A 27,820-nucleotide genomic window follows, 5' to 3' on the forward strand; every position below is an offset into this window, starting at 1 on the left:
GCTACGATGATAGGTTCATAGCATGAAACAGTTTTCAACTGAGACAAAAAATATAGGTTCAACAATAGCACCTACTTTATTTGTAGCCATGAAAATGTGTTAGAAACACGTACATGCCAATTCTATCGGCATCTGGTAAACAAAGGTGATTGATGTCCTGGTGTCATTTATTTGTTATACTTTGATTGACCTGGTCGCATATATACGAATACCTATTTGAACTGTTTGACACTTTGAAAACGATTCTAATATTATCTAATGATTTTCGTATTACATTTGAAATTATAACTGGCGTGAAGTAATTTTCCAATTGGCTGATTTTTGTAAGAATAATTTTCCTCATAATTTACTAAAATATTTTTTTTTCACTGTCAATACTATTGTAAAAATTTTCAGATTTGACATAATAAGGAAACTTGGACAAGGCACATACGGTAAAGTGCAACTTGGAATAAATAAAAAGACCGGTCAAGAAGTTGCCATCAAAACAATTAAGAAATGCAAAATAGAAACAGAAGCCGACTTAGTAAGGATAAGAAGAGAAGTGCAGATCATGTCATCAGTCAGACATCCTAACATTGTACATATATATGAAGGTTAGTGTACTTACCTATATTGTAGAGTTACTATATGATCAAAATTGTTTTGCTATTTATGCCTATTGAATTTATTGGTAGCTTCAAAACCAGAGGGGATTTTTTTGGGTTTTATCCAAAAAAATATTAGTATTAAAAGCTATTTTTTATTTCCCCTCCCCTCTCCCCAAACTTCACACTCAACTGACAACAAAAAAACCCTTAACGGCTCACATGCTCAGCGTAGGTTAAAATGGAGGTTTTTTGCTATTTTCAGAGCATAACCCTGGACATTCCTTAAACGTTGTAGATAATCTATTTATATAATTTTGAAACGCGCGTTAACATCATTTTACTCCCTACTTCAATTATAGTTTACTACTGGGGAATGCCAAAAGAAATGGCGTATTTCAAAAATTGGAAGCATTATTATCCTTTATATTTATTTTAAACATTTGATGACTGCATAAAGTATTTTTATTACATAAAATAGTATTCTTTTAAACCTCTCGCTCTAATATTTTAGAATATAGTCATATTTCGGTACATCCATGTGGAGTGGTGTTAATATTTTTTATTTTTATTAATTTTTAAACGCATTTACAAAACCATTAGTAAAATTAATGTTAACATTATATATAGTGACATATTTACGATAAAAAATATATTTTATAATCTTTGTGATCCCAAATTTGACAAGAATTGGGCATTTTATTATTCAAAAAATGGGCAAGATTTACAAATTTGAAGATAATTCTAAATATACTGATTATAAGCCATGTCTTTGACCATTCAAATGTGATAAACATTCTACTATAAAATTACTAAAAATGCCACCCATAATGAAAAAAAAATACTGAAGAACTGAAGCAGATTTTATTGAATACATCTCCACCTCGTATTGGAAAAATAGTATTGTTTCATTTTTCATAATATTATAACATTATTATCAGAGCTTCTCGTAAATATCAGAGTAGGTAGCTTAGATGCTATCTCCGGAGATCCAAACGATTTTTTTAATGATTTTACCGAGGCTTTGACTACGACTCGCTGTCATTCGCCTCTTCTCTTCTAGAAGGGGATCCGCCGATCAGGTCCTCACTCCAATTCTGTTAAACAACTTTACAATTTTGCCAAGCTCTTCCGTCTTATCCCCCTCCCCTGCCAGGGCACCTTTCAATTCGTTGACATTCTCAAAGATATTCGCAATTCGCAGCTGTAGGTACTCTGTGTCGTTCATATTATATGTACGATTTCCTCCAAAACATCACATTCATCACAGAGATGCGAATCGCTTCTTCCCATGAGGCCATAAAATGTTTTACACATTGTGTAACCTGTTTTAAACTCAGTATCAGCTTAAACTCATTTCTCTTCAAAGGAGACTACAAACCAGGCACCAACCGTGGGGATGGTAGAATGGACTTACCCATTTCTCCATTTCTAGGGATGCCCTATGGTGAATATCTATTTACATGCTTTATTGTACTTTTTGAGCCTTCGCTGCCCCCAAAATTTTCATTTTTAACCCATTTAGGTTAATTAACTCTGTTCCCCGACCTCTGATAATAACTTTTTTCTTTTCAGTTTTTGAAAATAGTGAAAAAATGATTTTGGTTATGGAGTATTGTGCTGGTGGAGAATTATACGATTATCTTAGTCAACAAAAAGTTTTGAAAGAAGACGAAGCTAGAAGGTGAGTTGAATGAGTGGCTTTCAAATCTCAATTCAATTTTGTATTTAATTACGTATGTATTTATTTTACATTAATCGGGTGTTTAAATGAATTTATTTATTTTCAGATTATTTCGACAAATAGCGACAGCATGCTATTATTGTCATAAACACAAAATTTGCCACAGAGATCTCAAGTTAGAAAATGTACTTTTGGATGAACATGGGAGTGCAAAGGTGATTTTAAAACATTTTTCACTATCTTTCTATTTCACTAAATTTTATAGTAATAATAACAATTATTGTTACGTACTTCTTTTTACAATTTCTGACACGCAATTTCGAATATAATATCTTAATGGACTTTTTACGAGTGTTGGTTTTCGCCATTCGCTCAAAACAAAGATGTTGAATATAACCTTCTTGTATAGAAATGTGGTAGAAATATATGAAAGTGAAGACCCATGGAACATCTGATTTTCATATAAACTCTGAAACAATTGAGATAATTTTTATTTTTATGCATATAAAAATAGCACTTATGTCAAACTGGAATTTCTTCAGCCATTTTTATAGGGAAATCGCAGAAGGCTTCATCTGGTAAAAAAATCAATAACTTTGGCTGCTATTCTAGCTTATTATACTTAACCAGATAATAATGATAAATAGTTATTAGAAACCTTTACTAAACCCAATTTTTTTTATTATATTAGATAGCTGATTTTGGACTGTCAAATGTGTTTGAGGAGAGACGACTTTTATCAACATTTTGTGGTTCACCTCTGTATGCATCTCCTGAAATTGTCAAAGGCACTCCTTACATTGGTCCAGAAGTAAGTAGTTTTCGATTTTTTTTTTAAATCTACAGTACTACAAATAAATGTCTACAGATTGTTCAGACTAAGCATCCAAAGATACCCAAAATTTGACTTTTGCAAGGCTTGTGGGCCCTTAAATATTTCAACATTGCTTCTTTTGAACTCATGTGTGCTAAGAAATTCTTATATGCAACAATTTCCGTTTTTAACTTTATTGCGATTCTAATGTAGGTTTCCTTTTCTGCATATTATGTGTATCGTCAAATACTCTATTAAATTATGTTGTTAAAATTTTAGGTGGATTGTTGGTCGCTGGGAGTTTTACTTTACACTCTTGTTTACGGAGCAATGCCTTTTGATGGATCAAACTTTAAACGTCTCGTTAAACAAATTAGCACCGGTGATTACTTTGAACCCAAGACACCATCATGTTAGTATAATTTTAATGAAATTAATATTATGTCATACACAAATAATCCCATAACTTTCACAAAATTATCGCACCTTTTGATAGTGAATGTCATGAAACAGATTCTCTTCGGGGAAGTTATTGACTTAAATATTTATATAGTAATATTGAGTTAACATTTGTTTTCAGCTGCGTCACCACTCATCAGAGATATGCTCACTGTAGATCCAATTGAAAGAGCAGATATTCCCCACATTTGTGATCATCCGTGAGTATCTATGTAAAATATGTCACTTACTTCATTATGTATATTATGAACATTAATACTAGTTAATATACATTACACTATTTAAGGTGTTGACGGATATTTTCAGGTGGGTTAACAAAGGATCAGACGTTTCTTGCCTAGAACTTGCCGAATCATTAGCCAATGAAACTCCTGTGCGACTTGATTTGCTTCTATCATTGGCACCACCCCCCGCTCATGGAAGTGACAAATTAGTTGTTACGGATGAGGTATGTCTAATCGCTAAGTACAGTATTTACAAAAAATCAACGGCGAATCTAATGCAATGCTTTGAATATTTTTGTATTTGGTTTATAGGTTAATAATGCAGGTGTGGACACATCGCCGACACGATCAATGTCTATGGCCAGTATTGATAACTCAGCTGAGCGCCGAATTTTAGAAATGGTTGCAGGTACTTTTATTCACCTTTATTATGTGTCTAACAGCCCCACCCAATATATTTTTGTTATATGGGTTGTTATTATCGAATTTAAAATGCAATGCATAGTTTGATTGCTTCTTTTCTCTTGTGTAGAGGGTGGCACTGATGCTATCAAACCGTCGCCAACCAGAACTATTGTCAGTGCGGCAGATCAGCCCAAACGAAAATTAGAAACCACCGTCTCCATGGATAATGCTCCTAGTCAAAGAAAGAAGGAAAGATCCGTACGGTAATTAGTATTTCTATTCTTTCTGTGATGATAATCTCTTTATTCTAATTATTTTTCTAGTATGTTTTCATTTAAGTTTCAGAATTATATTATTATGTCAAACAGAATACCTAAAAATATTTTATTAGTAGTCTTGTAGTTGTTGCAGTATTAATTTCCTTATCCAGATTTTTGAATATTTGTCTACCTTCATCTCCAATTAGTCTGGATAATCGAGGTTCTACTGTTTTCGTTTAGAAAATTTAAATGATTCATCAAAATTATTCGTAAATACGGCAATGTACCTATTCAAAATGATTTGATAGTTAAGTTATTTGTTATTTTGTACAGGTCAAGTTCCAAACCTCCTGCACAAAATGATTCAAACGAGACTGCCACCCCTACCACAAATAGTATTCAGGCTTCACCTGTAACCAGAGACATTTCTATGGACAATCAAAAGAGATCTCCCGGTGCTGAAGTTTTACAAGATACTGCTTCTGCCAAACCTCACCGGGCAGTCAATGAAGCTCCTTCAGCAAATGTCACCGAAAACCATTCGGTTCTTCCTAGCAATGAGACGCCCGCTGTCGTCAACCGAGTGTCACCACCTTTAGCCAACAAAACACCTCCAGTAAGTCATGATTTTCTTTTATCTATGTACGAAAATTTGCTTTTTATCATAGTTTATATTAGAAAATATAGGCAACATTCGATAGTCATAAATGAAACCTTCCCTCAAAGAATGTTGTATAAGTGTCGTGTGTACCTGGGTAGAATTATGTAAATAATAGTGTTTACCTGAATGTATAACACAATGTATTTAGCACCCATGGTCACAGTAGCTGAGTTGGTAAAACGATTGTCTCTGAAGCTGTAGGTCACGTGTTCACGATCAAACAAAATGCATGTTGTGTTTTTCAACGCATGTTTGATCCAGTGCAAGGAGTCAATTAGTTAGACGAATGGTTTACAACCATTCCTTGTAAAATGTCATAAAGCTCTCTATATACTTTTTCATTTGATAGTGATTTTATGTGTTAATGCTCCAAGGAATGACTTGTTTTCAATTTATGAAAAATTGCCATCGTGATCCACGCTCAAAATTATCCTGACCCGATCTTCCTCAATAAGTAGGTATAGGACTAAGATGAAAATTCAGAATCTAATATTCTAACAAAACTTCTCCAGGCTAATTCTATCTCTGTTAATTTGGTAAATCCAGAGATGTTGATGAAAACCTTCTTGTATAGTATAAATATATGAAATTGAATCAAAAAAGGATTCCTAATCTACTAAATTTTATATAAACTGTGAAAAGAGAAAAAGCGACTCATAGAAAAATGGCAGTTAAGTTAATAGGGAGACCACAGAAAGCTCAATATTCCATATGCAATATCTTTGGGTAAATCTGATTTCCACTATAGAACACTTTTTGAGAGCAAGGTTCAACCGTAATTTATTATTTTCCACCTGAGTTGTATGATCATTCTAGATGAATCGGATTTTTAGCGTTGTTTTACATGTTTGATTTTTTGGTATGGTTTTTGTTTGTATGTCACTTCGCTTTCATGCTATTCGCCCTTTTCACATATTGCCGTACAGGTACAGGTAGCCGTCACCGTCAGGAAGGACGTCAAATCTAAAGACCCCGCGCTCAAGGAAAAGAACCTTCTCTCTAAACCTACAGTGACTGTGAAAAAGAAACTGAACCCAAATATTTTAAAAACAAACGAGAATAAGAGTACGGTAGTGAAGGTAAACCATATTATTTTTGATGTATTCATTTATCGCTTTAGCAATAAGCTTTCATTTCTCGTCATCATTTTTGTGCATGTCCCGATTGTTCCCTAAGGCCATCCTCCCACGGCGCAACTGAAATCTGATGGAACTGGTTTATGAAGGAACTCATAAACTGACCAATGTGATGCTTCGCACACGGCGCTACTGAAACCCAGTTGAAATAATAATCACATAACCTCAAACTGTCAAACTCAACTATCAACCGTGTTGTACAAAAACTGACAACACGCGCGCTGCAGCGTTTACATAAGGTTATTTTGATTTTCCAATTATAATTCAACCAATTTTGGTAAGAAAATATGATTTTTCACCGAAATCTAATGATGTTGGTACCACTGTTTTACGGTGACTGGAAACTTCGGAGACCGCGCGACTAGCATGTCGCATCTCTTCGCGACCGTTTTGAAGCTGAGAGATTCCAGTCTCGCCGTCAGCGAGCCGCCATTGAAATACATTAGCTAGATACTGGCTGGAATTTTAGTTTCAGTTCCGACGGACATAAGTTGCGCCGTGGGAGGATGGCCTAAGCATGACATCGTATCACCGTGTATTTTGTTATTTTAAGCACAGTTAATTTTAATCCTCTAAAAATATCTATCCCTTTTAGCTATAATCAATCATCCGTAGATCACTGCTGTAGAAACAATTTATGTCAATAATTCATAGACAACTGCAGCAAAGCAATATTCATATTATTCATTATTAGATAATATAGAAATGTGGCATAAAACCAATCTCAATATTACAACTCTATTTACATACTAACTTTTTGTTAGGTTCCTACCGATACCACTGATAATAAATTCAGAGTTAACTTTTCTATTAACTATCTACTTATTTTTCTGTAAAATTCTTTATTGCATTTAATTAATTGGTTTTTATCACTTTGGTGGAAACACTTGATATTATAAAATAACAAACTATGTAAACACTTAGTTTTATTAATTTAGTTTATTTTTGTACATACCTATATACTATTTCCACAATTTATTAAGACATTTTAAAATCAACACCTGTCTTGGAATAAATAAAAAAACTTTGGAAATAGTACAGAAAATAAAAATTAATAAAACAACCAACAAAATTAACTGTTTTTTTATTTCATGATCGTTTACAGGTTTATAAAACTTAGCTTATCTTTAGATATTTAGGTGTTTTTATTTTTATGTGATTTTAAAATTAATTAGGTATGGCGTGGATATGTTGATAAGTTTAAAAACATCAATTCTCAGGGCAGTTATTTGTACGCTGCTAACATATTCACGCCATTAACGGATATAGGTATATTCTATCATGCATAATAGTGTTTAAAATCCTTGTTTTATTTTGCCTCGATAGGAGAAATCTCCTCCCCGAAAATCCATTGACAGAGACACAACTTCTCCGTTGAAGAATTCTGAAAACAAAAGCCCCCAAGAGAGCGGTGTCAGTGTCAACAATCAAGCGCCGGGTCTGAAACAGCCGACTGAGAGGAGAAAATCCAGGATATTGGACACGGCTGAAAAATTAAACAATCTCACCATTCAACCCTCCCCTCCCCCGCCTCCTGTGGAAGCCACAATGCAAAGCCCGCCCACTGCCAAACCCAAGAGAGTCATCGTCCCAGGTAACACATGCCCTCCATCACTTTACTCCTAAATAGATTATGATTATCATCTTGTACCTATATACAATATTTATATATATATTGAAATTTAAAATAAGTATAATGAATATTTCATTCAAATCGAGCCAAAGATATGAAAGTGATGCTGTTTTTTAAAACTTAATAATTAAATTAGTTGCGAGTCATTTTGCAAGTTTTATTTTATTGCAGATTTAACAAAACATCACCCTCGGACTACTCACTATTCTGAGATATATTTGCCATGTTCACACCGACATAGAAACTTCTTGCATTAGACTAAAAGACGATTTTTATACAATGAACCATCGTTATTTATGAAAAGTTGTCAACGTTACCAACTAATCTAACAATACTAAAACCGTTTTAAAGTTCCTGACAAACGTTCATTTGAATTTCTTTGTCTATGGACAAAATTCTTTGATTTTGTCCTGTTGTTATATTATGTTAAATTATATTTTTTGTATAATATAATAAGTATCATAAATATTAATTTATACATAGTATCAGTGCCGTATATTGTTGTTTTAGGAGTTAGTGTGGGAAGTTTCAAAGAGCAATTCGAGAGAAGGGCGTCTCTCACTTCATCCAATGTCCCTAGCACTACATCAGAAACCAAAAAACCTACCGTCAAAGCCCCACTAGGTTAGTTATTTTTTATTCTCATATTATAAAAGTGAATTTTCCATAATTGATTATTTTGCATTATTTTTCATATACTTTTTATATCATTTGCAGGAAACTCAACCGGTCAACCGCCCGTTCCTAAAACTCTCGTTGATAAAAAAATGCATAGCGTGGACTCTGAACACCCGCCCAAAGAAAATGAAACAAAAGATCCCGTCAATGTGAGATTGCAGAGTATCGGTGTTGAACCTTCTCCACAGGTACAGATTATCTGTAATGATTACATACCAGTATTCTACTTTACCAGACTTGCATACTGTACTGTACTGTGAACTAGATCAACCAATGACAAAAATGATCAACTTCAATAGTTAATAAATTAATTATATTTTGACCAGATGAAAGAGAATGCGATCAGGCCAGTGGCAGAGAAACCTGCAGCCGTTCCTGAAATTAATAATAAAGTCACGAAACCACTCATCAAGAGTGAGTCGTTGAAGGAGCCATCATCCAAACGTGAAACATTGCAAAGCAGTTTGTCATTGGAAGATGCCAGAAGGTAAGAGAAGCTTTTCGAATGTATTTAATTATAGTGTCAGAAGGGACATGATTTTACATAACCATAATTATTGCCAAGGTATATTTAATATGTATATCACTGTCTGTGCTCAATGAAATTGTTCATTTCAGGAGTCTGCAACAGTCGATGGCATTAATTAATCAAGCGAAGGGTGATTATGGATCTTTGGAAGGAATTGAAAATGGTTCACCTGGAGATCGACAGACTCAACTCAGGGCAGCTCGGGAAATCATTTCGAATGCCATTGGTGACGATTCTAATGGAAAGAAAGTCCATCGCATCTGTATGGGTGCGTAACTTCACTCACTATGTTTTTTTTATTAGAAATTATCCAGTACACAATGTTTATTTATTGATTTTACAATTGTTGAATTATTTATATAGGTCATGCATCGGCATCGGCTAGTTGTTTCTCAATAATCCATGACATGTACCGATAGCGATGTATGGAAATAGTCACACTAAAGAGTATGATGTAAAATATCTATGTATGAAACTGTAGTGTGAATATTAAAATGTTTGTTGTAGGAGGGAAACCACCCGTGCCTTACGGCAGCAGTGGTCGGACGGCATCGGGCTCCATCAGCCTCAACAACTTGGGTTCTCCCCCCACCAGCCCTCCGCACTCCCTTCACCGCTCCCTCACCCGGGAGAGTCCCGTCAGGACCTTCCGCACCGAGGTCCAACACCGTGTGGATGACGTTAGGAACAAATTCGTTCCCACTTCCAGGTAACACCTTTCAATCAAAGTGAATGCCAATTGCTGTGCTAATGAAATTATCAAACTGTATACAAATTTTATTATTCCTGCAATGGACTAATGTTGAAGCAATCAAAATTGTTTTGTATTTACAAAGAAAATATGATCCTGTGCATCATTCCGATGATGTCCTATGAGAGAATAAAACGGTAGGAATTAATCGCACATTCCGCTAGTCAAAATTCACACAAACAAAAAATATTCAAACATTTAGAAAATAGTTTTCACATAAACTAAATAATACCAAACAAAAGTAACGTAACCTATCACATTTTTATTAAGTATAAGTAAACTTAATTTTGGCAACTAATCACATAGAAAAGGGAGGAAAATCACAAAGCGAAACTATATTTCACCGAGAAAAATAATTCTTGCTTGTGGTTAATGTCACTATGGTCATGAAATGAGTTTGTTCATAGACTTATATCGTATTTATACTATTATATCTGAATATAATATGTACCTATATACAATACTATTAAGTATAGTCATGTTGAAATATATATTCTTTTAATTAATTTAACCAGCAAAATGTATTTTTCGTTGATACACTTATTCATTTTTGAGTGTTTTTTACATTATTTATATATGTATTGACAAGTGAGAACTATTTCTTGCGAAAATCTACTAATGTATTTTAATTCAAATTCCATCAAGTACCCTCGATCGATAGTATTAATATTGAAAATCTACCATTAGACGATTGTCGACCATTTGTGAAAACCATCCATTTCCAATGTGAATTTCATCTTTTTCAATGTTGTCGGCACTTAGAGACCGACAAGTATATTCCCCAGAATGAAACAATATTTTTTTTAATGAATTTTTAGTCTTAGAATTTATAAATAAAATCATGCAATATTCGAGAAAAATTGAAAAAAAATATTTTGTTTTTATTTAAGGGCGGACGTGCTCAGCGTAGGTCAAAATAGAGCTTTTATTGCATTTTCAAACCATGATCCTGGACATTCCTTAAACGTTGTAAATAATCTATTTATATAATTTTGAAGCCTTGTTATCCTTTATATTTATTTTAAACATTTGATGACTGCATAAAGTATTTTTATTACATAAAATAGTATTCTTTTAAACCTCTCGCTCTAATGTTTTAGAATATAGTCATATTTCAGTACATGAATGTGCAGCGGTGTTAAGGTTTTTTATATTTATTAATTTTTAAACGCATTTATAAAACCATTAGTATAATTTATGACGAGATTATTTTTGTAAAATATTTACGATAAAAAATTATAATGATAATCTCTGTGATCCCAAATTTGACAAGAATTAGGCATTTTATTATTCAAAAAATGGGCAAGATTAACACATTTCAAGATAATTCTAAAGATATTAATTATAAGCTATGTTTTTTACCATTCAAGTGTAATTAACATTCTACGAATAATGATTGCTTTATAATAATTATTGACCTAAGTATAAGGTAGTGTTTTTTTGAAATACGCCATTTCTTTTGTTATTCCCCAGTAGTTAAGCTACAACATACAGCCGTATCCATAAATTGACAAATTAAAATTGAAGTAGGGAGTAAGATCATGTTAACGTGCGTGTTTGAAGATGTACCGTTTAAAAAAAAAAATAAAAAAAATTTCGGTTAGGCAAATGACTAGAAAATCTTTTCGAAAAAATATTTCTGTGTTCGAAATTGTATAAATATTTAAGAATTATTTGTTGAGAAATTACATATGTATTTTAAACTTTTTTTTTTACATTTGGTGGAATGACATGTTATTAGAAATAACGAACATGTTTTTGAAAGTTTATTTCACAAAATATGAATATAATAATATCTATTATGAACGCCAGTCTTGGATCTATATTCATATTTTGTGGATTAAGTACAAACTTATCATTAAACATTTTAAAAAGTTGTTATTTCTAGTATATTAAACTTAATTAATTCAATGTTAACAGCATACATTTAAGTTATTAACCGTGAATGAGTATGTCTTAGGTTTCATTTAATATCCCTTATTTTCTAGATATTGAATGGCATTTGCATGTCCGCCTGATTTCGGAAGAATGTATCTTTTCAATATTGATGTAACATTTTCCTATGTACTCTGGCGTCAAGGCGTCAATTTCGAAGTTTTCACACAGTTATTAGTAGTGATTACAAAATAGACTTCCAAGTGATGTTAAAACAAATGGCAAGACAGATATATGCGATTTGTTAAAAGAGAATGTACCTACAGATCGAAGGCCCAAAAGCGATCGGAAGCAGAATTTATAATTCCAGTTTAAAATTTCGCAGGGGTGGCTCTGTGGAAAGAATTATACCGATACATATCGCCGACGAACCGCCGAAACCTCAAAACAGTTTCAAACCGCACACACCTCAGCTGCCATATCAAAGGAACCATACCATGCCATTTAGGTAATCATCATCATTTTCATAATGATAATATCAAATCTTTGACCTTTATTTGGTTATCGTCAATTAGAAATATATTGAGGTAGGTCATTTTCAATAAAATATACAGTCTTCCCTCACTACTGACATGAATTTCTTTAGAAGAAAAATGCAAACAAATTATCAAGTTCTCTTTTAATTTTTATACACCTCTCTATATTTGGATTCTATTTTTATTATAGATATTTTCTTGATAGAGCGAAAATTTCATTTAACATTTCTTTGTTATATTCTGGTCAAATGTCAAGCGTTCCACCTTGGGATCATTTTTGGACACATTTGACATTGTGTTTGACAATATATATCATGCACGCACATTATTGGTTAGGATTGTAAAGCCTGACAGATTAAAACTGTCATTTTTTCTATATAATATTTATTTCCAGTGTATAACCAAAACCACGAATAAATAGTGAGGGATAACTGTACAATTTCTTTTGTACCATAACAACGATCGTTTTGAATGCTCACTTGAGTCTGCCGTTGTATTAAATGCTTTCTAATAATATGTTGATATGCAAGTGGAACTGTATCTGCATTATTACTTACACAATTTCTAAATAAATCTCTGTCAATATTCAGTTTCAATGGGGCGTGACTATTTTTATTAGACTGGGATCCATCCCGAGGACGACGCCGGATTTGGATGGCGAGAGGGCAAGCCAGCCATCCACTCCGTCCAACTCGTCTCGAGCTGAGCCCATCAAGAAGAGTCCGCGGGAGTTCATCATCCCCATCGCCGTCGAGGGAGTTGGCTATGTGACGCCGCGCCAAGGAAGCCTCGAGCCCTCCGAGACGCCCACTAAACTCACTCCATCAAACATCGGTTTTGCATCACGCTTCCCCAAACCCAGGCGACTCACGTATGTCCAGAAAAAGACTATTTGTTATATAAATGCTATAATGTTATAAGTGTTATACAGTCTACAATACTTGGCAAGAATTATAATCAATGTGAATATTTACCTAAGTCGAATGTTAAATTTAGTCATATAGTCATATAGTCAAATATAGTTGTTATTTGATCTGTATTCTCTTCATTGGTTCCAACAAAGATTGTTTAATAGGAACAGGAAAGAAGTTCGATGAAAATAAATGTTGAAATGTAATTTCTTCAAATCCATAGTTTAACAAGTCCTTTTCAAAAAGATAAAACTCAATATCGCGCATCGGACAGAAGATGGTTAAATGCGAAATATTATGTATATTAAAATGTAACTTATTTTTGAACCAATGCTTCAACAATGTGAATAATTTTGTTAGCTTAAGGAAGACTCTTCGATGTAATCAGTTTTGCTTCATATGGCACCATACGGATTCTGTAGCCAAATAGATGAATAGACAAACCATTATTAATTTCATAAGAACTCTGAAAAAAACATCACCAATTAAAAGAGTTTTCCCGAATTTGATATAAATAATTATACATATTAATTTTACCTATGATATTTCAAATTGTGATTATGTATCGTTATTTTATATTTTAGTTCTCTCGCGAGTGGTGGCGAATCGGAAGATGAAGACGATTTGCAGATGCACAGATTGAGGTGAGCGTTTTTTACTTTTTTACACCTGATGCCAATTTGTAAAATTAATATATCACACATCCGGTGCAACAACGTCACAATTGCTAAAAATCAAAAATGAGATTAATGTCAGAAAACATGCCTAATAGGTCTCCGCACCTGTTGCGTCAATGTCATAAGTGTAGTTCTTATAGTTTCCGTCAGAGGTCCCATATGTCATTGCGGTTTTGGTGAATGACTGGGACAGCAACGTCATAAAGGTAATTGTGACAAATTTATTTTCTGAGTTTGAATCGACAACGACATAATTGTAATTTGTGATATTGTTGTTCCAATTTAATCATATTATTATGCGGAGAAATCATCTGCATTTTTTACTAATCAAGATTGAACTGCTTTAATTTTGCGGTATTTCTTTTTATAGATTTGTTTTTCTTTTTTATTTACATAGTTACTCAAATTATAACGTTATTTTATAATAATTATAATAGACTGATAAGTTGAACGAGGTAAAACATTAAAAGTGAATGAATAAAACTATTTTAACTAAACTAACCATTATTTTATTTTTTTTACTTCATTCCATTTAGTATGTCATAAATGAAGCTGTAATTAAATCCTACTGCGACAATGACATAATTGAGAGTGTCTTCGACAAAAAATAAAATAAGAAATTGTATACAATATTTTTTTGGACAAAAACCTTAAAACATTTCGAAATAGAAAGTATAAACAATAATAAAATCACCTAAAAATCGTAAAATCATGAAACCATGTGACTGTATCAAGTTCACAATCTTTAAATGCTTCTCCTGAATAAAAGTGTGTTTTGCACTTATGACGTTATTGCACCGGATGTGCAATATGTAGAAAAAAATATTTAGATGAAGACAAAAAATTATCCATTACATACTAAGCTATTTTGTTTATAAATGTTATGTTTATTCATTTTATTTTAGGAGTTCCAGACGCAATCCTGCTGATGCGGAGAAAGAATCAGTCAGCTCCGGGGAAGAAGATGATGATGAAGGATTCGTGTTGCTCACGGCAGAAAATCTATTCTCAACACTTTTGGATAGGGTATGCTTATAATTATATTACAAAAATAAATATCTGTAATAAACAAAAGATTCAGTTGAAATAAATAATTATAATGTTTTGCGTTGTGCAGGTGCGTGATTTGACCAACAGGCTAAAGAGCGAAGAAGGCACCGGATTCCCACAGCATCATCAATCTCTATTCAACAATCTCCATTCTCCTTTCTTCAACAGGTAACATTGTCTTCTTCAACTTCCAGCCCTTTGCATTTACATATTTATTTTTAAGCGTGTATTGAAAGTTGTAGAATTAAACTCACAGTAGTGCGGCAAGCAATAACCATTTGCTGCCTACTCTTCAAATTTACTTTCTTTGTTTTTTCTTCTTCAATAAAATGGTAATACAGGACTCACGCTTAGCTATATCAATAACATAGTATTATATATTAATGTTTTCAGCAGTGATAGGTATCTATTTGATATACCTAAAACTTGATTCTATCATTTAAACTAACATGTATACAGGGCCGGATTTTAATATGAAAGGGACCTGGGACATGGGCTAATACAATTATTGGGAGGCCCAGAAAAACAAATTATTAAAATGGTATTATACGAAATGTTAACTATTTTAAAACGACTGGAAAGGAAAAGGGGTATAATCCACACAAATCTAATTTTAGAGGAGGCACAAAAACGTTATTTTTATGGTTTACGGTCAAAGTTAAAATACAAAATAGACATAACCCTGAAATGCATGATAATTATTAATAATTTGGTTTTTATATCCTTAATCTGATGATAATTATTGAGTTAATTAAAAAAAAACGGCAAAAATGATGGTTAAGTCATTTTTTCCACTTCATTTCCTTCTTTTTTTTTAATTGCTAGCTAAATTTAGATAATAAATCGGCATTTGCAGCTTATTTGTGTTTTTAGTCGTGTACAACGTTATTATGCAATTAAATCTAATTTAAAACTGAGGGTTACGCCATTTTTTCTTTCTAAAGTCAAAATAATCTTCTTGGTTCTTTGCTGTTTGATATTGCATGTTTTTCAACTATACACGTTTTAGTTCATGCGTGTAAAATCAATGATTTTTTCTTGTCATAACAACTGGATGTTTCAGTTGTTTATGATACACTAATTTTGGCAAGCTTTTTTTCCAATGGCATATTATTTCAATACTTGATTGAAAGTAGCTACCTTTGTTTATCGAGCTCTCGGACCTTACATATTTATTCACGCAGGTGCAGCTGCTTCGTCAGCCTCAAGGTTTTTCATAATTACTCTATCAATTTGGGGTACCCCACCCCTTTATCTCTGTGATAAATCCGGTTCTGTATGTATACCCTCTAAAATCAACAAATATGTTCTATTGTTTCAGCCAATTACATGGCTTTCTTTATCGCTCGCTCACTAAATTCTTCTTATAATTTTGATCAAAATGCTTCTCTCATGACTGACATTTTTTAAATACCTATATACTAATGCTTTTTTGCTTTTTACAACAGCCCCCATTTACCAAGGAAACACAAAAGGCATAATGTAATGTAAGTATCCATACTAAATACAGCACATTAGCTTAGCTATATTTTATGAGCTTTTATTTGTCATACTATTGGAAGCTTATTAAGAAATATATTAAAAAAAGAAACAAAATACCATTTTCAATCTTAAGTAAAGCATGTGGGTCTTCACAGAGTGGAAGCTGATATTGATATTTACAAACTTTTTCACGAGGAATGGTTTGTTAGCCATTCATCCAACCCGATAGGTCTGTGATATGGATAAAAAATACATTGAAAAAGCTACATTTGATTTTTACCGATGTAGAATTCACGCTTTGGAGTCAATTAATCTGGTACTACTCCGCTGTGGAGATTAATACTACCTACATGCTGCACCTTAATAACATAAATACGAATTCCATGGGACCGAAACCCTAAAAAATTCTAATTACGAAATTTTAAATGTATGGGAAGAAAATACCAAAATTTTAAAGACAATTCCGATACAATTCTTTGAAAATTAATATCTGTGGAAATACCATGCGTCATTAATCCATTAATTGTAGTTACTAAATAATGTAGGTAGGTATTTACCACCATGTGTTGAGGAATTATAAAAAAATACGAAATTATTTTTCCAATTCGAGGGCTTAGCGTCAAACAACACTATCTACAAAAGTGCAACTTTACAGGAGAGCCAAAAATCGTTATTTTAGATTCTTGTTACTCAACAAGGGAAATGTTTATTTAAAACCTAATGTTAATATTTTATAATTTATTGTGTATTGTACATTTATCTTGCTTATGATGATGTTAAAATTTATAGGGATAGTTTTTAAAAAATATGAAAACAAAGGTAACTTATTTAGTTAGCGTTAAACTTTACTGACGATTTATTAAGAAATTAGAAAAGATTGACATAACGTTGTTTGACCATCATGTAGCCGTAAATGTAAAATAACATTATCTCAAAAAAACACTTTTTTTGTAGATAACGTTGTCTGACTTTAAGCACTCGAATTTGTCAACACAATTGTTTGGCATTTGTTCTCTAGTAAAACTATGTGAAAATCCAATAAACAATCAACAGTTAAATACCTACAGCCCTGAAACATATTGTGAGTTATTGTTTTTCCTTCGAGTGGAGTGCAGTTGTGCCACTGTTGTGTTAAGTACACATTAAAATAAGCAATTTATGATGCTTAAAAAAAAGTCTGTCACAATTATTTTCAATGACTTGCTCATGAAATAGTGTACTTTATTACGATTTATTGAATATTTTTATATGCCAGGACTCGGAAATCATTTAGTTTTACGAAATTCGAATCAAAGGTATGGTTTTATATGAAAATAATGTTCAAGGGACTTTTTTCGTGAAAATTTCGATTACGGCGAATTTCGAATTATCCGTATTATACGAGGTTTTACTGTACTTACATAAAAAAATCCATCCACAATTTCAGGCTAATTCAAAAGTCATCACCTGGTATCGAGTATTGGACATTACATGTGTCCATAACTCTATTAGCCGCTGGTTTGCATCCCACGGATTAATCAAATTGACAAGTTTATTTCTGTTGAGATTTTGAGTATAGGTTCAACTTATGGCTAGCAAAAATTCCTTGTAAAACATAGTTTTTTTTTAAGATAATGTCCACTCTGTGGAGGGAGGCCCATGCGAGTTCGCCTATGAACGGAAGAGGTTGTACTTACATTGTCTTGCTTAAGCTTATTTACTAACTTAGTTCGACAACATAGCTGTTATTCCATTCACTCTATTTATTTTAAATATTATATAATATTATGTAAGTATCTGGTTATTAAATTTAAAAAAAATACTTCAAATAATACCTACATAATATTTCCCATTCAGAATGAAAGCTTGGCAAATGGGCTACAGCCAAAACTTGTCAAGGTGCTGGGATATCTCGACACCTCCTGTGTTAATAACACAATCACTGCTGAACTTTTAATTACCATATTTAAATAACACGTTAATTATATCTAATGGCCAAGTACTCCAAACGCGCCAGTTGCCGTGTTAGCACTAAATGAGTTATTAAAGGTGGGAACTGCGATTTTGGCTCTTTTGACTTCATTGCCTTGATTAAATAATTTTACAGATAAAAATACGATGATATAAAAAAAGCAAAAATTCAGTAAATATTGTATAGGCATAACTAAAAAATTACGATTCCAGCATTTAAATTAACATTGTGGTGTCATTAAAATTTATTGAAATCTTACTACTGAAAAGTTACCATTTTGCAGTTCTCTATAGAGATAGACCTTATACGTAGTAGGTGTCGATCTGTAAATTTTCACTTATTACTAAATTTTATTGTATATTATATAAAATGTAAAAATATCTGTGATAAAGCTAAGATACATATTGTCTGACAACAACAAATTGGCGAGAACAGAAAGTCGCCATAGTTGCATTTAGAAGACCTCAGGTTGTCATTTTTTTAGAAGACAAATCCTGTGAAATTAGATTTTTAATTTATATCAATTCTATTCTCTGTAATTCACTTACAAGTTCAGTTATTATTAGATAACTAACAACAGAAAAATTAATTCAAATAATTTCACATCTTAATTATTATGATACTTAGGTTAATTAACATAGGGTAACTATTGAGTTTGGAAGGAAATAAATCATTAAACCCACATTAGCGGATAATATTGCTCTAACTAACTTAATAAGTAGAAGTGAACAGTATACATATTAAATATTATATTGACAACCCAATCACATTTTTTTATAATTTACAAATAATGTCTTTTAATTGGTTTTTTTACTAAAGTTTTAGGAAAAACATAGGTAATGTGAAAAATCATTTTCTATAAAAATATTATATCTACCTACCAACTCATCATAAATTTTAAAACAATAATTGTATTTGTTTAAATACAAGAGGAATAAACAGTGGCAAATACAAATAAGATTACAATATTGTTAACATCATTAGGTTATTGTGCTCATATGTTTCGTCTCATCAAAATATTAATAAAATACGATTACGATGCACACAAATATAAAATATATTATACACTTCATTCCCAGTATTTGGGGAAATAGTTATATTACTGAAACACTGCATTTTGATGTACTTGTCATGGCGGCAACGCGTGCTAGAGGAGTGTTCAAATATTGTATCGGATTTCTCTTTATATACGACTCCTTTTCTTCTTCACAATTAACCAAAATTTTACTAATAATAATTCTAACATTACTCTTAATCATTTTAGACATATTTTTATTATAATTATAAAGCTTCAATTATCAAATCCAATGTCCAGACTAATTTTCAGTAGGTATATTTAAACCTCGATTATCTGAATTAATTATGACTGAAGCTATTCCAGGATAGTGACTCTAAATTTAGATATCTAATCAAATAACATACTTAAAAAATTCACCATTGACACGTACCTACATGCATTTTTCTAATGATCATGATAACGTTCAGATAATTAAAGTTCTACTAACTCATCAAATTTAATGACCCACCATTGATTGTCAGTACTTGAGTGCAGGTATTGTGGCCTGGATGCGGATGAATTGAGCCACTTTTTAAGGCTATACAAAATCTGTATGGTGCAGCACAAAACTGTGAATTTTGATCGTAGTGCTAGTTATAGCTTATATTTTGAATGCACTATGGTAAACTGTTCATAGAAAATTATGATTGTTTCATATTTCGTATTCATATTAATTTATTAATATGAATGAAATGTGTAATATAAAATCTTCATTTACTACATTGTATCTGAATTTATACAATAACTAGCACTACCAACTCGCAGTTTAGTACCGCGGCCAAACTATAGACAGCCTTAGGTGTACCACAAACCGTTTGGGAACAAAATCCATTCAATGTGAATTAACAATGCCTTGTTTTTTTTTATTTGGAAATGCAGCATACACAAAGTTAAATCTGAAAGAGCAAAATCTGAAACGTAAGTATGTATGAATTGCCTTGAATGAAATCCATACTCTTAATATGTACCCGACAAGCGTATGAAACAAAAATTCGAATATTAATAGCATTAGATAACATGTTATAAAATATATGTATGCATTTCTAATAATGTTTGTTTTGTTGTGGCACCTAATTGTAGGCGGGAAGGACCGTCGTGGCGGCGTAGCGGAACCCGTGACATCACATCCGATTTTGATTCGATGTTCCCAACCCATACTAATTTCCCGAGAGGTAACAATATTTAGAAAGCTGTTTCATAGATTTCATTTGGAAATAACTTGCCTTGCCGTTTTTAATAATTGAGCTGTTACTGTTGTTTTAATCGAGAATGCAGGATGAGTTAAGATGGAATAGTGTTATCTGTAAATTACGTCAGACCTTGGCATATTATTTTAATTTTAATATTTTATTTTTAGATTATCGAACTAGTCCTATTTTTTATTCAGTTCAAGGGAGTGCCTGGATGCCTCCCAGGTAAACTGAATTATTTTTCTCTGAAGTGTAATTGTGATATTACCCCATCACAAATCATTTTGCAATCTCATAACCCTCTTCATTTTTAAATCCATTTTTTACAAAACATTTAGATTGTTATGCTGTCAATTGTAGAAGTTGTCGTGTTGTGTGTTTTTTTTCTCATTAAGATGTTTAAATGTTCAGTTATTTTCTCAGTATGTTTCTGTAACCCTGCAATATTAATCTCTGATCTCGTGATGACCGATGATAGCATCAGCAGGCACCGACATAATTTTGTGAAAAACTGACAGTGTTTCTTCTAATTTTCACTATTATGGAATAGTTGATTTTGATGTGTGATTAATATTTGTAGCTAGCCAATTATTTAATACAGTTTTACACAATATCATCATTGTCTTCAGAAAATTATGAGTAATTTCATATAGGTTGTTATCTTATGTTGAAAATAATGGGGTGCTTTACTAGTGAACATATATTATGTATTGACATTTTACTTTGTAGAAGTAGCAAAATCGTATGACAAAATTAGTAATTAGTATGTATGTAGTCATTTTTTTATATCTCTACTCAAGTACATTACATTTTTTAGATGTATTGTTTTGCGCATATCGATTTTTTATACATATTCTATATTATAGACATTTCTTGAAACCTGAATCATATTACAACTAAAATCATGGCACATTTTTTTGTAGTACATATACTAAAATCATAGAATATTTTTTTATGACAGATTTATGATTTTGTGTGTTTCAAATTACTGCATTTTTTTTCGCTAATCGCATAAAATAATTTTGAATTTTTTTGACCTTTAGTAAAACTCGTGTCAATTTTCTGTCTATATTAGGAATTTTCTGATCCGAAAAACCGATTTTAATCTGATTGAGACCATTCATTTATAATATTTATATCAATATTTTAAATATACCTGCAATCATATATTTTTACTTTTTATCAATGTCAATTGATTATGACAACAATTCACCTTTCATATTTCATGATTATTACAGTTACTTTTATGCTCATATTTTTGTGTAAAATTAGGAAATTCAGTCTCATAAAGTCATATTTTGATGAACATTCAAGTTGTCAACATGAACATTGTCACATTTTGAGAATTTGATTAATTACAAAAGGCACATATTATTTCAACGACATGCAAAATATTATCATAATATTTTTAATTGCTTTTCATTATACATACGTCATAGAGTTTTTTTTTCGAAAATAACATTTTAATAATAACTTATATACTTAGGTAGGTACCTAATTGAAAGATTATTTGTATTCATAATACATAATTATTACAATAAATGTGTGGTTTTGGTGAATTCGGGTCAATCAGTGGGTCAGGATAGTGTGAAATTCTTCACCATATTTTGCAAAATTAATTAAAGGTTTGGTTTTGTTTCCAATTACACAGACCACCATCTGATATTATCAAAATAATAATTTAGCTTAACCTCACTTTTCTTATATTATATAAGTACCTACTTTAAAAATTAGGGCAAAGTGATTTCTATTAATTATGTAGATTTAAATCATATTTTAAAAGTACATAGCAATAAAACTTAACATAGACAATTATGTATTGATGAATATTTCAATGATAAAATTTATGATAACTTGATATGATGAAAAAAATTATGAGCATTATTCTTAATAATCTCTAAAACATAATATTAGAAAAATGATTTAGTCACTTAATATTTTATTTAAGACTTATTATTAATTTTTTACATTATTATTTTTTTCAAAATCATTTATTTATTCAATTATATTTCTAGCCAATGGCCTATTTGAATAAATGCTAAACATGTTCTCTTTCTTCAACAGAGTTTCATAAGATGTTAATGAGAAATAAAACATTATTAGCCTGCGAAGCTAGTTGACACCGTGGCAACCGGATTCTCAAGGTTTTTGTGTAGTTTTCAAACAAATATTTCTTCCTCCGAGATGACATAAAACATGTAACCGTTTGCGTTTCAAAGAACCATAACACCACTGGAAAATTTGGACAAAGTTTCCCATGTGGCGTTTAAATTCTTAAAAACGCACGCAAGAACAGAAATCAAAGATTTGGTCATTCTGAAGAAGTTGTATACTGTGGAAAAGTGACTACACTGCAGTAAAACTGCAGAACGGTGTCTGAGCGGAGTCAATAAAGCTTTGTAGTTTAGTACCACAAAAAAATATGGAGTTGAAAAGATAAAATATAAAATACACATATATATTATTATGTATTGTAATATGTATATGTAATAAATATGTGTACGTGTGATGTGGTTGCAGTTGGGTTCAGCGTTACTCTGCATGCCCCCAACGCGACTCGGAATGACGCAGCCTCCACTAACCACATGCCCCAGTCAAATGCCACAAAACAATAGGTACCTAAACTGTTCTGCCACATTTGTTGATTTGTCGCTTGAGGCCGCTCCGGTTTCTTGTCTTGTCACTGTTATCGGGCATTAAAAAGAGAATGTCATGTAAACCGAAATCTCGCTGTAAAAATATAACCAGTCTCCACCAGTCGCAGTCGCGACCACGCTTCCCGTCCATGAATGCTTAATCAGTTTCAATTAATCAGTTTGTATTTATGTTTAACTTTTTATAATTTCTCATTTTATTTCCGCACATAACGTATGACAGGAATTCTTTCCGCCGTAAACCGAATCGTATTTATGAACATATGTTACTAAAATCCTAATACGAATGAATATTGATTTGGCTTTGAATCATCCGCATCTTTATTCGCGTGCCACAGCTCCCGTTAGATTTGTATTTCCATTATAGATCCGCGCATAGATTATATTATACTTAGAAAGCGATCATATTTTTATTTTTTCAGTCTCGCATTCGCCCATGACTTATTTCAACGGCGATCACACTCTTCATGTTTGCAAACAATATTAATATTCATTTCACTAGATGTCCAATAAACACAATGCCCGAGGAATGTTAGTAATTTGAATGCTTTTTTATCCACAATTTTGAATAACAATGCCTGCCTTTGTGTTTTTGATTTCTTTTATTAATGCCCTTTAACATTTGAATTTTATGTTTTTTATTGATTATTTTAATTCAGACTGTTATATCTATGGACTGAGTAATAGATTGATCACATTTTGGAAGTTTTTTTCTTTTTCTTACTATATTTACAAATTCTAATGTTTAGTAAAGCAATGTGAAAAAAATAATTATTAACTTCATCGACATCAGTTTGGCCAACACTTATATATGTGTCATTGTAAATATCATTCTGCCGGCTGCATGATACGTGTGTTTGAATATTTTTTTCAGGCTCCGAGAGGTCGTCTCGCAAAGGAGCCAAAGACCGGTCGGAATCCTCCCACAATAACAGCGCCACATCTTCAAAAAGCGACCCCCGCCCTGGTGACGCCACCGACGGGAGGCCCACGGACGATTTGGACCTGTCCGATCTGGACCTCAGCAAGATCGAATTGTCGGAAAAAGAGATGGAAACACTCTCTGGTCTGACCCCGGCCCTCTCGCGGCGTCTGCAGAAACAGCTCTTAGCCCACCTACCCCCGGCCGCCGCCAGGACGCTTCGGAGAACTCTCTCTGCAAACTGCTCCCTTCCGGCTGATGCCCCTCGGCCTCGTCCTGAGTATGCGCGCAGCCTGTCTACCGCCAAATCCCCTGACCGGCCCCAACTCCGGTCTTCCTTGAAACGGGATAGCAGCGACGTTTCCCTATGCACTGAAAATCAAGTCGAAAATAATATTTTGCCTATCGATGAAGTGAAGCACCCTTCCAAATCCTTCGCTTTGGTAGAAGACGACGCAAACTCCCCTTCTCTCCCATCCTCAAGGAGGAGATCAGACGGTTTGTCAGGAAAATTTGCCTATGATAACTCTGACTCGTTTTCTCTTGACAAAAGTTTCAATCCTCTCTCTCTGGGGACGGAAAAATCGAATTCTGCATCTGTCACCCCCCGGCGCGCCTCCAGCGTCCGCAGTACTCCCGACAGATCCGTCCTCAGCAAGTACTTCTCTCCTGAGAGAACGCCTCGCGATGACTTCTCTCTCCGAAATGGCTCAGAGGTGGGCTGTCTGCTCACGGAGCCCGGTTACCTGGCTGCTTACGGGGGTGCAGCCGACGGTACCTTTGGGGGGTCACTGCGTCGCCGCTCCCTTCGGACTCCACCCGCTGAGGTCCCGCTCCGCCGGAGAGTATCCCGTTTTCTGAGGCCTGACTTCTTCGACACCCCCCGAGAGGAGAGCGCATACGTCCGAGACAAGAAAGATAAAGAGCTGGAGACGCAGAAGATCCTGAGAGAAATCAGAGAGAAGAAGAACAGAGGCGTCGGTTCGGAAGCCGTCAGTCCCGCAGGCCCCTCTTCCCCGTTAGATGCGCCAAACCCGTTTGAAGGGGTGCGCTCCCGATCCGTGTCACGCCCCTGTCTCTCCCCCGTCGAGTCGTTTGCGTCCGCAGACCCCAGCCGGTCGGTCACTCCTTTCTTCCCTGTACTACGTGGCATCGAAGAGATCCACCGCGATGCCCCCACTGGAACAGAACTTCAGCGGGCCCTGATGGCAATAGGCAAAAGATTGGACGAGAGTAATTCCATACATTCGGACGATAGTGAAAATTCCAAACAAAATGGAGTGTCCAAAATTGAAGCGTTAAACAATTCCAAAAATCTGAAGGACAATTTGTCACCCGAAAAAGAGTCTCGAATACTCAGACCAAAGAGTTTCCCGTCCAAACCTGCCGGAAGCCTCAGAAATGAAACTAATAATATGGACGTTCGCCCTCAGCCAGACGTGCTCAACAACAATGTGAGCACGAAAGAGTCAAAAATGATCAGACCCAAAAGCTATCCAGTCTGTTCACCTGAAAAAACTTTGGCTACCGCCCCTGCTGATGTAGGAGTCTCAGAAAAAGTGAAACGAAATGAGAAGGGAACAGATGATATCGCTGATGGCTGCCCACTTCCATCTGTTCTTCGGAATCTCAATAATAATGCGTCTCCAATGGAAGACGATAATGGCAACATAACTGTGAGTTTTAGTATTAATTTACCCAAAAAACCTGTCAAGCCTCCGAACCCTGAAGAGAAAGTTGCAGAGAATGTGACTGATAACAATAATGTCGAAGAAAAAAAGAAAACTTCCACAAAAAAGAAAAAAGTCATCGTTAAGAAAAAATCTGCCTCGTCGAAAACGGTAGACATAGATAACATTGATAAATCGACAAAAGACAATATGGTCTCCGACAAGGCTCTGGTCAAACCAAGCACGAAGACGGAAGAGTCAAAATTGTCTCCTGTCAAAAAGAAGTCTGTTCTGTCCTCCATTGGTGAAAAATTTGAAAAATTCCGTAATGACAGTTTTAGTAAATCCAATTCTCAAGAAAAAGAAAGCGTTCCAGATAAACCGGCGAAACAGTTGGCCTCAGGAAAAGAGGAAGCTAAGCCGTCTCGGATTGAGAACGTTATGAGGGTCCTCCGAGAGAAGTCTGTCCCCGCCGGTGATCGATCGGAACCCCCCACCGAGTCCGGCCTGATAAAGAGAGCTGTCACCGTGACGGATCTACCCACTCTGGAAGCCAAAGATTCTCACAGTAAAAAGGGGGTCAACAGAGTTCTGGGTCTGTTCAAAAAAATAGAATCTAAAGAAAAAAATTGTAAACCTGACGTCTCAAATTCAGTTGTTGATGAGGAAGTAATAAATCAAGATAATGAAACCGTCATGGAATTGGCCCAGAAAGAACCCACCACTTCTGTTTCTGACTCACCCTCAGCTGACAGCAAACCTAAGCGGCCCACATCTCTCTTATTAAACGGAATAGGTAAACGTGTGCAAGCCTGTTACAGTGGAGCAACGAGCGATAGCGTGTTGAATAAAACTGAAAAAAAATCTACAAAGGGGGACGAATCGGTAGATTCGTCTCGAGGGAAAGGGGATGACATTAAATCACAAAAGAAAGGTCTCCGATTAGATTTTTCAAGATTGCCAAGATTGAATCAAGGAATATTCAACAAACGGAATTCTCTAGATGTGTCAAAAAGCCGGGAAAGCAGTGTATCTAAAGAGTCGACGGAAAATCAAGAAACAGAGAAGCAGAACGGGGAATCAGACAATGCGTCTCACAGAGCGATCATTGAAAATGGTGGTGGGGATTCCAAAGAAGATTTGGTGAGTGTGCCACTCATCTCTCCCAACTGGTCACCAGATTGCGATACCGGAAAATTTATGGCAGACCAAGTGGATGCTCTTATCAGTCCCGTCAGTCCTGGGGGCACGCAGCACCCGCACAGGACTCACGAGGGCACCTCTCCCGACCCTGAAAATATCGTAGACCGAATACGTCGAAAGAGTTTCTATTCTCGATTTAACGAGAAAAAGAACCGCAGGAAGAGCCTGCTTGTAGGTCCCGGAGCCAAAGAATACATTCCTTCCGCCAGGATACACTCCCATTCTGACGCTGACAGCCCCTCCTACTCCAAATATGATTCCTCGCCAGTCTCGCCGCTCAAGTATACCTCGTCCCCTCTCGCTTCGGAGAATGTGCGAACGGCTGACAGAGCAGACCGCCTCGGCCCCTCGGCCTCCAGACTCAGAAGCATCATCACCGATGATTCACTCTCTTCTGGCACCGACAGATATTTACCTGACACTAAATACTCCGAGACCACTTCGCATTACTCTATTCCGAGATACGCCAGGACGGTTTCCCTGTTTGATAATTTCGAAACGAGACCTGGGGTCGAATCGAAAATTTCCAACTCGAGATATGGTCGCACTCTCTCTCAGCTGTCTCCCGGCAACTATGCCACTTACAGTCCCCGGACATCCTCTAGAAATTCCGCCATACTTTTGAGAGAGAACGGCGACCGCGCAGAAACGACCAAAGACAGCGTCTTGGCAAAGATAAGAAGCCGCAGATCGCCCGCCACTCTCAGCTCTGCCTTCGATGATGACGCAATTTTGGACAGCAAACTCAGGTATGAATATCTCTTGAAAATTCTATGCTAATAGAATGTGTTGGTTATTTAACTGGAGTCTGACAACTGTAC

General features: G+C 34.3%; 1 protein-coding gene across 3 annotated transcripts in view; it reads left to right on the forward strand.

Annotated features, from left to right (window-relative positions):
• Positions 1–27,820, forward strand: part of Nuak (Nuak family kinase 1) — a 97,465-nt gene that overhangs the window by 67,927 nt on the left and 1,718 nt on the right. Inside the window, exons 3-27 of one of the 3 annotated variants that reach the window (XM_085952917.1) lie at positions 397–596; positions 2,163–2,271; positions 2,378–2,486; positions 2,963–3,082; positions 3,365–3,497; positions 3,666–3,744; positions 3,851–3,992; positions 4,081–4,177; positions 4,301–4,436; positions 4,767–5,049; positions 6,021–6,173; positions 7,557–7,824; positions 8,374–8,487; positions 8,581–8,729; positions 8,868–9,028; positions 9,160–9,338; positions 9,578–9,779; positions 12,082–12,204; positions 12,852–13,103; positions 13,728–13,787; positions 14,726–14,846; positions 14,938–15,038; positions 16,319–16,357; positions 20,441–20,532; positions 24,079–27,748. In XM_085952917.1, coding sequence (XP_085809043.1) covers positions 397–596; positions 2,163–2,271; positions 2,378–2,486; positions 2,963–3,082; positions 3,365–3,497; positions 3,666–3,744; positions 3,851–3,992; positions 4,081–4,177; positions 4,301–4,436; positions 4,767–5,049; positions 6,021–6,173; positions 7,557–7,824; positions 8,374–8,487; positions 8,581–8,729; positions 8,868–9,028; positions 9,160–9,338; positions 9,578–9,779; positions 12,082–12,204; positions 12,852–13,103; positions 13,728–13,787; positions 14,726–14,846; positions 14,938–15,038; positions 16,319–16,357; positions 20,441–20,532; positions 24,079–27,748 — 7,092 coding nt within the window. The remainder of the gene's footprint in view (positions 1–396; positions 597–2,162; positions 2,272–2,377; positions 2,487–2,962; positions 3,083–3,364; positions 3,498–3,665; positions 3,745–3,850; positions 3,993–4,080; positions 4,178–4,300; positions 4,437–4,766; positions 5,050–6,020; positions 6,174–7,556; positions 7,825–8,373; positions 8,488–8,580; positions 8,730–8,867; positions 9,029–9,159; positions 9,339–9,577; positions 9,780–12,081; positions 12,205–12,851; positions 13,104–13,727; positions 13,788–14,725; positions 14,847–14,937; positions 15,039–16,318; positions 16,358–20,440; positions 20,533–24,078; positions 27,749–27,820) is intronic. The other 2 variants (XM_085952918.1, XM_085952919.1) reach the window with 2 other exon arrangements.

This window comes from Rhyacophila brunnea, unplaced genomic scaffold (assembly GCF_057557595.1).
Source record: "Rhyacophila brunnea isolate RB1 unplaced genomic scaffold, BYU_Rbru_1.0 scaffold_3, whole genome shotgun sequence".
Taxonomy (NCBI): Eukaryota; Metazoa; Arthropoda; class Insecta; order Trichoptera; family Rhyacophilidae; genus Rhyacophila; species Rhyacophila brunnea.